A 13359-nucleotide genomic window follows, 5' to 3' on the forward strand; every position below is an offset into this window, starting at 1 on the left:
ATGCAAAACCTGCCGTATTCGAGATTATCCTTGTTCACGCCGGTCGTGCTGGGCAACTCGACGGACGAAGAGCATGCTACATGAGGAGATGCAAGCAGCGAATGCGGAGTTCCCCCAGGATTAAAGTCCGCCTTCGGGCTGAGGAGTATAATGAGAGTACAATGGGGGTACAACGGGAGGGAAAGAGGACAGTGAAGGAAGAAGGAAATGTATTTGGCATACACTATAATACTTGGAGAATTAATTGCGTTGGTATGGGGCTTTGGGAAGAGCCATAGCATGTGAAAGCCACTTTGAGGTGGCTGAGACTATTGTCATCGTTTAAGAAAGCCTAGAGACTAACCTAGAAGTTGCCAGGAAAAGAAATATACACAAGAAGGAGATGACAAGACAAAAAGCCGGCCGCAGAGGCTCCCCTTTCATGACCGATCGTGGCTTGGTACCTCCCATGGTGAGAGTCTACGGGCTCGTCAATTGCCTTTGTGGTTGAGCAATGCTGATAAAGACCCGAAGGAGAGAAGTAATCGGCTAGCATTAATACATCTCACGAGAAGATGAAGACAAAATAAGAGATGGAAATTGTTGAAGAAATACGAACCTGGTGGTTTGCGCTATGAACTCTCGATGCGACCTTGCATGTCAACTTGCAGTTCAAGCCCGCATGGCTCAGTGGTAGAGCGTGTCACTAGTAATGACAAGGTCACTAGTTCGATTCTGGTTGTGGGCAATGACTCAAGTCACTCTTTTCTATTTTGCCGGCATTAAGCTTTTTTGACCCACATCGATTTGCAACGCATTTTTTCACCTTTCAAGTGCACGCAGTGTTGCTCACTTTCACTGGTAATTACTGGTTCAGGGCACGAACACGTCCCACCACATAATAAAAGTGAACGCACACAGCACAACAAAATCAGATAGGTAATCAATCAACCAACCAACCAACTATCTAGCCAACTACCTATCCTAACCTGCTTGCATGGCGCAGGTCCCAGAGTAATCTCTTATCAACCCACCGCCATGGATCCCCTCCCGCCTCCTCCAATAGCTACAGCCATCCCGGACGCCCTCCTGCGCACCGTCTACGCCTCCGACCAAGCCATGTACCCCGTCGCACTGTCTTACGATAGGCTCTACTCCTGGGCCAACGCGTGTCCGGAATTGTGTGTCTGTTTTCGTTACCCGCCGGCACCACGGGAAGTATTGCTGTCGCCTGAGAATGACGATCATGTTAATGACGGTGACGGGACGGATGGTGATGGGATTGTTGGGGTGATTATCGTGCTCCCGTTGCGGAGACAGTATTGGGAGAGGCTTTTGGATGGGCGGTTGAAGGAACCGGATGTTGAGCCAGGGGAAATGTTCCCAGGTTCGTCACTCGGGGGAGATGGTCAGGAGAATGGAATGGGACGTGTGGTGGAAGAGGAAGTCGGATTGCATGTGTATCACATTGAAAAGTTTGGTGCGTTCAACGAGAGTATGAAAGGACAACGTTTCTCAGAGTTTGCTTTAGCAGAAGTGGCAGCGAGAGCTCGGTTGAAGCCAGGGTGGAATGTCATTGGCATTTCAGGTACGCGTTTCGCTCCCACATCTCTCGGTGGGACCCGCGGGGTACTGCGAGATTGTTACACAATACTCACAAGATACAGCACTTACCGCTACGCAAGACGGGAAAAGGACGTTCGAGCGGCTCGGCTTTTCCCCGACTGGTTACCGGGAGTTGTTTGTGGCCAAATATCCGGGCCAGAGCCCCCGTGAGAGTGGGAGTGATACACAACAGCTGAGGATGGTTTGTCTTTCCCCCGGCCAGGGGACACATCTCGACCAAGCTATCGACGGCGGTGCGATAGTCACCATGTCTGAGATGACGTTGAGGTATGAGTTATAAGGTTTGGATTAATTAATTTCACCGGAGCGCTGTGCATAACAGAAGGGAAGATGGCGGGAGAAAGGCAGGATAAAAGCGAGGTAAAGAAAAGATCACTGCACCACCTAGGGATGACCCAGCCCAACCACTGGTTTTACTGTATCTAACTTCACGTTCGGAAGATGGAGGTATTAGGCATCTCACACCGACTTCGTGGGATGCCCCATTAATTCTGGCAATTACCAAGGCCTACAAGATGTTGACCTTGAGAAGTCCGGCACCTTGCGGGACAAAATGGAGTTTGGGTAGCGAGGTGGACTAACCAATGTCGGGCATAGTTCATGGACTCTCAAAGCAGATGAAGATTGATATTACTATCAAGTCATTGAGGTGGACGGCGTGAAGAATTGGTTGGGGGAGCGTTGAGTTGGACGGGGGTAGGGTGGCTTGTTAGAAATCCATTATTTTTGGGTGGCTAGTACGTTTCAAGACACATGTCCACGTCCGTTTCGCTCGGGTACACTGCCATGACCCAAGTTGCCTCGTCGTCTCAGCACGAGCTGCCTCGTTCATCTCCGGCCAAGCTACACCCAGTTCCACTCCCGCAACTCTTTCCATCAGGATCCAGCCTGGGGATTGCTCATCTTCGGTATCAAAATGAACTTCGATAATAGTGGGGATAGGTATCGAGGTATGCCGCCGGACGTATTCCATCGCTTCCACCTCGCGTCGGAGTCGCCATGATATTCCGTGTTTGCGGACTGTGTCGGGACCTTCGAACGTGAGCCGGCCAGGGAGTCGCAACGTGCGAGGCACACAGAATGGCACCTCGGGTACCTTCGTTGTTGCGCCTTCGCTTGCGGTGTTCATTTGGAAATTGTCGGGTGCGTGGCGGGAGGAGTGGTGAGGGGAGTTGGGAGGCTGGGGCACAAGAACGTGACGAAAGTTGGGACGCGAAATTAGCGGAAGTGCGGGGCCAGGTGACGGGTCAGGGGTTTGTTTTAACCGCGTCTCTACAAATTCTGGTCTTGTTGGGTCGCGTTCGAGAGCCTTATCAGCGGCAAGGTGGTGCCTATACGAGCCAGTCAACGGAACTTTCGAGCTGCAACACAACAGACAGAAAACCTTGTATGGTTACCATTCTTGAGAAGATGGTATTTGGGCTGTGTTGTTAGTCTTGTTTATCCCATATTCTAGTGTTACATGTGCACGTTAGCGATAATCACGATGAGAATAAAGAAAATAAATTGAGAAATTCTCGTCTATTTCCTCACGCCAATCCTGACGCGAAACCCAACCAGTTGCGCACCTCCCACAACGCTCTAACTCCCTTTTCCTGCTCAAGCCCGGAAGCGGATAAACCAGTCATTCTTGCCCTGCCGAGACTCTTTCGGGGAGGGCGACGGTGTCGGCGATGACTTAGGCGATCCCGAGTTGTAAAGAGGGGGACCAGGAATCGGCCACTCGGTGTCCTTGCTGTCGTAGATATCGAAGTTAAACAGCTGGGAATCGCTCTTGCTGTACAGCTGACCCGCCGCGGTGCCAGAGCCGGACAAGTCGTCGGTGCCAGATCCCGTGATCTCGATGTTGCCGCACTGCATGTAGAACTCGGGCTCCCCGATGTTGGCGCGGTGGAGGGCGATGATCTCGTTGCGGATCACGTACTTGCCGGGGGCAATGGCCTCGGGGATAGTGGCTTCGTTGACGCCTCCGTTCTCACGCATCTTGTCCGTCGCCCAGACGCCATTGACGTTGGCGGGTCCGGAAATCAGGCCGGCCTCGGCAATCTTGGTCCAGCGGAGGGATGACTTGTCGACGTTGGCGCAGTCGCCACCGTCACAGGGGGCAATGTAGGTGAGGATTGGTCCGCGGTGACCTTTGGCCCAGCCGTCGGGGTTTCTCTCCTTGTCGTCGGAGGTCCAGAGGAATGTGGCTTTACCACCGGCTGCGACGGTGCCGGAGTTGCTGGCGGGTTTGGCGCCTTGGCGGCAGACGAAGTCGGGAGAGCCAAAGTCAAGTTCGGGGCCCTCGTCGGGAGTGGTGAAGCTCCAACCGATGGCCTCGGGGTCGGGGGAAGGGTTGGAGGCGCTGAAACCCTCGTGCTCGGTGCCCTCTAGGGTGAAGGTCTTGATGTAGCCATGGGCAGCTACCTGACTAACGAGAAGCGTCGCCACCAAGAAAAGTTGGCGAGCCATGTTGTGCGAGATTTGTAGAGGGGAGGATGAAAAAAGTGCAGACCGAATCCTCCAAAAGGTTTGTGGAGGAAATTTGGCTAGGTCGAAAAATGAAAAAAAGATTGACGGCCTGGCGGGTCGGCCACTTTATTTATACCTACCACCTACCTTCACAAAATTTCTTGGGGCAGCCGTGCTGTTCACTGACAGTTCAAAACTTCAAATAGCCCTGCCGAGGTTTGGGACAACATGTTCGGGCCCTTCTTCGGAAATCACAAGGCAGCAGTCCAGAGGGCTCACACGATCGGGCCGTATGGTGGCCCGATGTAATGGTCCTGTACATAGTAACGTATCTATGATCTCGGACTTTTGGTGTTTTAAACTTTCCGAGCAGTAACATCAGTACGGTGTGGCATAGTTATCACTGTCCATAAACGCACCAAAACCTCACATTTAGGCAGAGGGACTTGGCAATGCTACAGAAAATAACCCTCCTTCCCCTCTTCACAAACTGCACTTACCCTTGGAAGGGTGCCCGCAATGACGGACATGCGCACTTCCTCCATGAAACAAAACTGAGCTGCGTTCCAAATCATCGGCGTGTTTAATATATCCATGAAAAACTGTACTGTCATGAAGTACACCTGTCCCACGCTTTTTTTCGCTAGAGCTCTCCACGTCAGATCTCGGGTGACAAACCTCATTAAATGTAGGATCTGGAAGATCGGGTATTTCCTGACCGTAAGCATTAAGAGCCGCCGTATTGTTGTGGGCCCACTAACGCCTTGGCTTGTTTGACGTTGAATTATGGCTGAATAGTAGGGGCCGAAAAGATGCCGGGTTGAAGGATTTTGTTTTTTTTCCAAGACCGACGGTGACTACCTAGGTGGGTAGCCCGAGGGTCGGCCCATTCATCGCGAAAAGGGGTTAACTCCCTGGCGTCTATTACAGGATATTACTTGGCAATCCAATCGCGGCGGAACTTTTCAGAAATCCAACTTGAATGACCTGGCACCGCGACGCCAGCGTCCTTCATTGAGCAGGGTAGATCTTAGGCACTCGAGTCCTGCCAACGTTTGGAGAACAAGTGGGCGCATACTCCATCCGCTACAATTTGGCTTTGTTCCAGCCGGATATTGAAGTTTCTGTAGCAAAATCAACTATACTCAGATCATAGTCGTACTGTTGATACCAGTTCATGGAGGGAATGTCAGAGTGTGATTTACGAAGTGCTGGTGTAAGTGCAGGAAAAGTTTGAATTCAGTTTTGTTGAAGGAAAGGACAAGGTCACGAGAGTTGCCTGTGCAGTTACCGAGTTAGGAAGATGGACCGTGCGCTCGCAATCAACCCCGGGGCTAAAAGATCAGCCACCGCCGCCAGAATGCACAGCCACATTTGCAAGATTGTGATATAGCGGGGGACTCGTTGGATGTGGTACGGAGCCTCAAACCCCTCATAGGCCACGAACCCCCCACGCCGCAATAGGCCCGCCCGAGGGTCAGGCCCTTCAAAAAGCGAATATATCTTCGTTAAAGTAATAGCATGATAAGATATTAACCCTAACCCAAGTAAGTGTATTTTTCAAACATATATGTCGGCTCAAAATACAAGATTATAGTTATGCATAACCCTAACCCCAACCCTGTCAAAGCGTTTGACCTCGTTGGGGAGCTTATTGGTTGGCTTTTGCATGTCTTGACAGTGTCAGCTTTCCCACCGACACGCTGCAAAAAGCTCGGGAAGTTCAATGCCGAAGTGACCGCAGATGTCACACAGGGAGGAAGAGAGATTACCTATAAACGGCATCTCCCTTCCTCCCACTGATCATGCTGAACTTCATCAACTGTCCACAATTAAACAACGCCGGACACATCAGAGCTTTGGCCTGCAGACCGAGACTTAGCACCACTTTCAGATTTTGAGTTTCTTCTCAAGTTTAGTTCTCCCTAAACCCCTGAGTCCCCCTTTGTGTGTACCTCTATCTTGGTTCCTCCCGTCGAAGTCATCACCATGACATTTCCGTCCGTACGTCTCGTGCGGCCCAGGGGCCTCCAAATTAAGGTTACCACGCCCTGCTTCCTGGAGATCAACATCCCCATCCCACTCCCTTACCGCTTTGACCCGTCACTGCCCGCGCCTCTCTACATCGTTGAAGACAGGAACGGCAACGACAACGGCAACGACAACGGCAACGACAATGGCAACGACAGCGGCAATGACAACGACAACGGCAATGACAACGACAACGGCAATGACAATGGTAAAGACAATGGTAAAGACAACCTCAACGATAACGGCAACGATAAAGGCGCCGATGAACTCCCCATCACTCCCGAGATATTCCGTGATATCCATGTCCAGTCCTTCGTCCGCCGCCTTATTATCTCCCAGATCGCAGCCCACCTGTTCGGCTCAGTCGTGCCGAATGCAAAGAGCTCTAGGCCCAACCCTGACCATTTCGGTCATCTTCTCCCCTTCTGGGATAGTAGCATTGCTAGAAATAAGCAGGACGACTTTGACTTTGCCGGCCGCGGGTGGTGGCGCGACCATTTCGGGGTGGTACATCGTGGTACCGTGCACGCATACAGCGAGTTCGCCGACGGCATCTAGGTTTTGCACGCATTTCGCGTTTATCTTGTTCGTGGCGTTGCGGATGCTGCGGCAGTCAAGGCTTTCAATCCGAAGGTGCTGCGGCTGGATGTGGTAGAAGGGGATGTTAACGGTGGGCAGGATGAGGAAGGGGGGTTGAAGTTAGAGGTGAAGGAATATACTGAGGCCATGAGGGGAACATATTTGATTCCGATTGTTGGATGGTTGATGGAGGAACTTGCGGCGGATCGGGCGTTTCGTGTTTGGGGTGAATCAGCTGAATGAAGATACTCGGGGATCTACCTACATAGAGTCCGCTCCGCAACCCGCAGCTCCATCTAGAAACACAACGACGGTGACATTGGCGCACTTACAAATTATCATCGCTCTTCATATAAATCTCTTACTGTAACTGGGGTAGGAAAATCGAACTTGAGATTTCGGCTGGGAAAAGACCAGCCGGCCTGCAAAGCGGGCAGCAAGCGCCTTGTTAGCACAAACGGCACGGATGATCCTACAGTTATTACTCTAAGTGATTGCAAACAAGCAGGGCCACAACTGCTCTCCAGTGATTCATTCCCAGTAGTATCACCATCTTCTCTAACACTATCCCAGATTGGGAATCTTTACCCCGACACACACCCACCACCAAGTCCGAGCTCCTAGTTCTGCCGACCCTCTTCCAGACCCTTAACCGTTTCTACAATCGAAGCCATACGCCCATCCTCCGCAATCTCCACCCACATGAACGTTTCGGACCTGAGAACGGTCCCGTCCGATTTTATCATCGTCCCAATGTGCCTTTCGGCAAGTTGATTTCCTTCTCGTAGAAAGTGAGTGACGACCAGGTTGACGCTCCCAGGTGGGAAGTTTTCACGGAGCCAGCGAACGTGCCCGATCCACGCAGGAAAGTCGTGGGTGGCTCTATCGCCTCGCTGTGTGAATGTCGGGGTGAACAGCCTCGACAGATCTGCCTCTGTTTCCTCTGGCTTGCCGGAGAAGAGGCTAATTAGGGCAGCCTGGTAGGTATCCACCTGATCGGCGAAGGTGGCTTTGGACTGTGCGGTTGTGGTGGCCATTGTTGCGAGGGGCAAGTCACATAGGTGACTTAATGGTTGGGTTGTTTAGGAGAACTCCGAGAAAACTCGCTGGAATTTACTGAGAAAAGAGGGGACGATTAGTAGTGAGTCTCAGTAGGATTCGAAGAATTTATCCAAGATGTCAAGATCACTGTAATGGTTGGTGCCTGTCGCACCGATGCATGTAAGCATGGCTGCCTTGTGGATGTGACAACTGCTGTATTTTTGTTGAATATGCGGGGTGGTGATAGATCTGAGGCGCTTGAACGCCGCAAAGGCATGATTAGCTGGCTACGGTACGCGTATTGCAGTCTGCATTCGGAGGCTAAGGTACGTAAGCCCAGGAACGCCGGGAGTTGTTTGCCTAATTAGCTAATACGCAAAAGTGCAGCTCGAGCACGCCATTTGGCCAAACCCGATTTTGAAGAGGTAAGTTGGACGAGACCCCGTGTAGGGAGAGATTTCCTGAGACCTGGGAACCCGCCACCCGCCGGGAGCGATGTTGGGGCGTAGGCTTATGATACTGCCTTTAAAAACACCACTCACATTGAAAGAAAGGTCGAAATATATATTTTGGCATTAATATCTTATCATTACTGATGATGGATGGTTTTGGTTCCTGTACAATAATTCAATAATTGCAAGTAAGGTACTCTATCTTCAGGTTGTCCTTTAGACAGCCCACCAAAACCATAATTATGCCACGTCTATTCGGTAGCAAAAAAGTCTCTCAGGAGCAGAAGATACCCCGAATAATCAGGTTACCATTTTCCGTCCGAGGTCGACCTCCCCTGATATGCCCAACCTACAAATGTGAACGCCCAACGCCTCACCAAAAAATATTGAACAACCAGATCGTGTCCCTCCTTGAAAAATATCCCTAAGCCAACCTTCATGATAACGTCTCGTCATCTCCTAATGCATATCAAAAGGGCCAGGAATGAAAAGCCAGAACGCGACCTAAATTCGATGTACTCTGCAGCAGGAGAGACGAAACGAAACGTGACGCAGTTTTGGGCTTGGAATCCGCAGGACTTTGACCATCGAACGATTCCATTCCCACTTCCCACGACTAGCGTGTTATCAGATGCCACTACCTTTACAGCCACCGTTCTATCTACAAACAACCGATTACCCCAGTGTACCTAACCATGGACACGACCAGCGCGTCCTCTCCAGAAAGCGAGAGCCAGCCTCGCCATACCCTGACTTCCTCTCCCATGATAGATCCCCTGACCAAGCTGAGCGTAAAGATGGCCCAGCGACGTCGACCTGACACGATGTCTAACGGCGGCGGCGGGCGGGGGAAGAACGGTTGCTGCCCGCGGGAGAGGCGAGGAACTGATTGGTATATATGGTGCATTCGGCGCAAACAAAAAGTCTGTCGTCGTGCATCACATGGCCAGGGATAATAGTGGCCGGGCTAGCTTTGCAGTTTCTGCCGCAGGGGCTCATCCTCTTGTAACCATAGTGACGATCGCAGCACCATAAACGAACCTCCTTGAAGCGGCACATGACTATTCGAAGGGATCAGCGCGTAAATAATGAACGGGGTAGCAAAATTTTGTGTGTCCGTGGGCAATAGCGATTTGGCCAAGTGGTGGAAGGAGAGGTTGCTTTTGTGCGTCGACGCAATGTGTCGGTGGTTTGAAAACTTTGAGTGAATGATTGTGGGGGTTGAAAGGTTGTTGAGGGGATGATATAACAACGGGGCATACTTGGCAAGTCCATTCAAGGACCTTTATACCCAAACCTTGAGAAATCCTGAGGCTAGATCCAGTAATTGTGTCTAGGAGAGATTAGGCATGGCCTTACTGATGGGGGCTAGCTGTAGTCGACAAGGGCCCAGTTATCGATGTGGAACCATTTACACCGTCGACAATTTGGTTTCCCAGACGGAGGCCCGTCTCAAGCCACCTCAGGCCCAATTTATCAACCTCAGAGCAAGCTTGTCCAGGAGGAGTCGCGATCCGGTGCCGTTGGTTATGGTAAGGGGGGACTCTTGCCTCAGCTAGGTCGCGGCATTTCCCTTAGATCTTGCGGGCTTGGCCATACGAGACCCGATGTCGACCATGCCCGAGCCATTGATTTATGGTCTCGCCATTGCTGGCCGATGAGGGATTTCATGCTTCGATTAGTGTATCCCTCATGGGACCATGGCCTGAGCGGCCATCGGTATGAGACTTGCCTCATGTGGCAGCCGTGGCCAGCGGGACATTAAGCAGCCTGAAGGGCCGCAGATGGGCCCAAAACGTCGCTATTCTCCGGTAAAGCCTTGCGATCATGACTGTGTTGTTGAAACGGCCGCCCCCAACCGCCCCCCTCAATAGTATATTGTTGCTACGGCTTCGCCACATAGGTACAGTCGGTACCTTATCGAGATACAAGTACAATGCAAACCAACTTGGAACCAACCAGCCGGCCAGCCAGCCACATGCACCCTACCGACTCAACCGTACGCACCGGTCGACCGACCGGCCAACGAAACTTTCTGATGCACGCCTTGGGGGCCAGCTTGCGCGATCGGTATTCGGTGTCTCGAGGAGCAGGGCAGAGCGGCGAGGCTCACAGGCCAGCACTGTAGGTATGGAGATCAGGGCAAGTACCAGGGCCAACATCAAAGCTACAGGCCGAGGTAAAACAACAGCTGGTAACAAGAAGGCTGCCCCCAAGATCCGGTACGGTTACACTAAGGTGCCTAGGTAGGTAACCTCGCTGTCGCCAAAAAAAGCGGCACACTCAAACAGATAGCTCAAATCCTTTCCATTAACATCCGATCAAGTCTTGGTAAATTTTGATTGATTTAACTACTCGTTTTTGTCTAGATTTATCATTTTTGTCTTCTTTCACTTTTCTTGGTTTATTCTCTTTTGTCTTTTTTCACTTTCTAGATTTATTATTTTTTGTCTTCTTTCACTTTTTTGGTTTATTCTTTTTGGTCTTTTTTCACGTTTGTACGAAGTAGCAAAGTAAGTTAAGGTATCCAGGGACTTGGTCTGCCGCTTTTTTTGGCCATAGCGAGGTAACATAAAGGACCATCCGGGTTAGGGTTGAACGCAGGAGAGACGAAGCGCCAACATCTCTCCGTCGACCGACAACTCCATCCAGTTTAACTTCCTATCACACGTATAGCCATCGTTTCCATCATATTAGAAATAGGCATGTGTCTACATCCTCGTCGTTGCTTCCTGTTAACCGATTTGAATCCTCCGAAGGATGTATCCCCGCCACGGCGCCACAGCATTTCGCACCTGCAGGCGGCATCGCTTCATCCCCATAACGAGTAATCGTGTCTTGCAATACACCCTACTGCAGTCGAAGGGCCGCTCAATCATCAGCCCTCCGAGCGCAAACTCAGGCGCAGAGATATAGCAGCCGATCCTGTCCAGCCTGATGCCTGTGACTTGTGAATAGGTATCGCATAGCTGGTCAGCAGCAGGAACTGCTCTCTTGAAAATGAGTCGGCACCGACCATGACTTTCTTTCTGTGTTGCCCCTGCTGCCGCTGTGTTGTGGTCAGAAACAGGGACTTGCCAAATGAGAGTCTATGGTCGCATGTGGATCGCCTCTTCCACCTCCCTCCCATCACGGTCGATCTTGCCGTTCGGCCCGAACTTCTTGCTCGTGCCGTGTAATTATTGTTGAGAGGGGTAACCCCTGGGTAGAAAGGATCCTTCATTTTAAACCTGCGTAACAGGGCTGTTCTATTATTTGGGGAGACCACCCAAATCCTGAATATTGACAACCTCGAGTCGCAGCCTCTCGGATTTACCGCTCCAGATGCAGTTTTCGTAGAGGGCCCTGTTTTCGTCTTGCTTGTTTGCTTTTTCTAGCGGCTAAGTCGTACAAGGACGTGAGTCTGAGACAGCGCTGTGCCCGCCCAGACGGCCGCCGGTTTGGGGTGCAGCCACAATATGTTCACCTTAACATTATAATTACAAGTTGTAGGTGGCTTAGCGGTCTATCTAGTCATGATGACTATTCACTGATCGGAAGAAGCGACCGAAAATGTCGAAGCCGTGCCTTGTGGTTGAAAGCAGGGCTGCGGTGGTGGATGTTCTAGTTCAAATCCCAAGGTTCCGAATTTACGCACCGTCGCTGGTTGACGAGAAGACGATGCCCAAACCAACCCGAAGTTTTAGCAACATTTTGTGTTGGACGCTCCACTCTTCCCAGCCACACAGACGGTATGACATGGAAAAGGATTCACACGTCGTCTAAATAAGCACAGACTAGCTGGGGCTAGAGCGGGCCGGATCGTCAGCCACCCGGAATGAGACCCCTGTCGAATGTCTTGGTGCCTGGCGGTTACGTCGGCGACTACGGCTTTGGGCGTCGTCCTGCTGAGAGTAAAACCAAGCCGACGGCCTGGGCTAGACTACGCCGCTGTGGTCATGATCCTCAGCTGGATAAATTGGAAGAGGAAAGGAGCTGCTTCCGGTGTGTTCAGGTGCTGCGCCGCGGCGTGGCTCTTCCGTTGTGGACTTGGCCGAGTAGAGTTCACCCGACCGCCTTCAACGTTTGAGAAAGGAGGATCGGCCGGACCTCGGAGGCCATTGTGGAAGAGGCCGCATCAGCTCCGGGTGACTGGCCGAGCGCTTAGTTTGTTGAAGGTGAAGGTGGCAACATTTTAAGTTGTGATGTTGCAATGGGAAGCAGAGGTTTGACGTTGTCCTACAGTTGGCTGTGCGCCACGGTCTACGGCCCGTTGTTGTGATAACAGAAGACGAGTAGTCCGAGTGCGATAAGGCATGGTTTGTTCAGACCTAGACAGCAAAGTAACAAGTCAATCTCATCACATTTCGCAATGATAAGGCAAAGTCTGGTTGTCCCTGTGTCCCTGTGTGTTCAGAAAATTGCGATTTTCCGTTATCCCCGCGGTCGTGTATGACAACGTTCGTTTTTGAGGGGAAGTCCGGCAACCTTTACCGCTGTGGGAACAGGAATGCCAAACACTGTCATCAACCTGTTGTGGGCAGGCATAATACGTGTTGTGTAGCCATAAACGCTGAAAAAAAGCAAACAAAAAATACCAATCCGCTGCGCAACTTTCAATGCTGACCGTCTATCTAATTTTCACCATCTTTTCCTAGGGTGAGACCAGTGGTGGAGTTGGCTCGGGACACGACGTGTCGCCATTCTCACGACAACAACTCCGAAATATTTTCACACATTGACGTCCTAAATATCGTCATGAAATTGCAGCATATCCCCGGCAGAACCAGATGCCGCGAGATGCAATGATAATCATCTATTGAATAGGATAAACCAAGTAACTGGTTGGTTCACAGTCGATCCCATGGTGCACTGACGGGACGAACAGACTGAAAACATACACAAGGGCCCCTAGACCACTACTGTCCCGGCCTTCGGGTGGCGCGGCGACGAAATGATTTTCCTCTACGAGCTGAAGCCAGCCCGCGGAAGACTTGAGACACTGAATACTGAATGGTGGTATTAACCTCCCGAACATACGAGCATGAGACCCAACTCTAAGCAATAGTACGTTTCATAGTCACGCCGTCCGTGGCGCCGCAGGCCTAAGAGAGGAAATTTTGATGTCGATGATGAAAAAGGACGAGAACTAGACTCCGCCGACTGAAGCCACTCACTGAAATGAGACGCCCCCAAAAGAAAACCGACAATAGAAACA

At 51.2% G+C, this 13359-nt stretch overlaps 3 protein-coding genes and 1 non-coding gene across 4 annotated transcripts; 2 read left to right on the forward strand and 2 right to left on the reverse strand.

Annotated features, from left to right (window-relative positions):
- The first annotated feature begins 655 nt into the window (after positions 1–655).
- C8A04DRAFT_t142 lies at positions 656–727 on the forward strand. The gene has a single exon. It is a non-coding gene; the product is annotated as a tRNA-Thr (tRNA).
- Positions 728–1017: 290 nt separating this feature from the next.
- C8A04DRAFT_15876 (uncharacterized protein) lies at positions 1018–1885 on the forward strand (the record flags this gene model as incomplete). Its single annotated transcript, XM_062778649.1, has 2 exons — positions 1018–1567; positions 1647–1885. The coding sequence occupies 2 exons, from the start codon at positions 1018–1020 to the stop codon at positions 1883–1885; spliced, it is 789 nt and encodes a 262-aa protein (XP_062632791.1).
- A 1319-nt stretch (positions 1886–3204) lies between these two features.
- C8A04DRAFT_40742 (glycoside hydrolase) lies at positions 3205–4059 on the reverse strand (the record flags this gene model as incomplete). The annotated part of the gene is made up of 1 exon (XM_062785047.1): positions 3205–4059. One exon carries the CDS (start codon positions 4057–4059, stop codon positions 3205–3207), a length of 855 nt encoding a protein of 284 aa, XP_062632792.1.
- Positions 4060–7289: 3230 nt separating this feature from the next.
- Positions 7290–7706, reverse strand: C8A04DRAFT_40743 (uncharacterized protein; the record flags this gene model as incomplete). Its single annotated transcript, XM_062785048.1, has 1 exon — positions 7290–7706. One exon carries the CDS (start codon positions 7704–7706, stop codon positions 7290–7292), a length of 417 nt encoding a protein of 138 aa, XP_062632793.1.
- Between the last annotated feature and the right edge of the window lie 5653 nt (positions 7707–13359).

This window comes from Dichotomopilus funicola (assembly GCF_033296635.1).
Source record: "Dichotomopilus funicola strain CBS 141.50 unplaced genomic scaffold C8A04scaffold_111, whole genome shotgun sequence".
NCBI classification, from domain to species: domain Eukaryota; kingdom Fungi; phylum Ascomycota; class Sordariomycetes; order Sordariales; family Chaetomiaceae; genus Dichotomopilus; species Dichotomopilus funicola.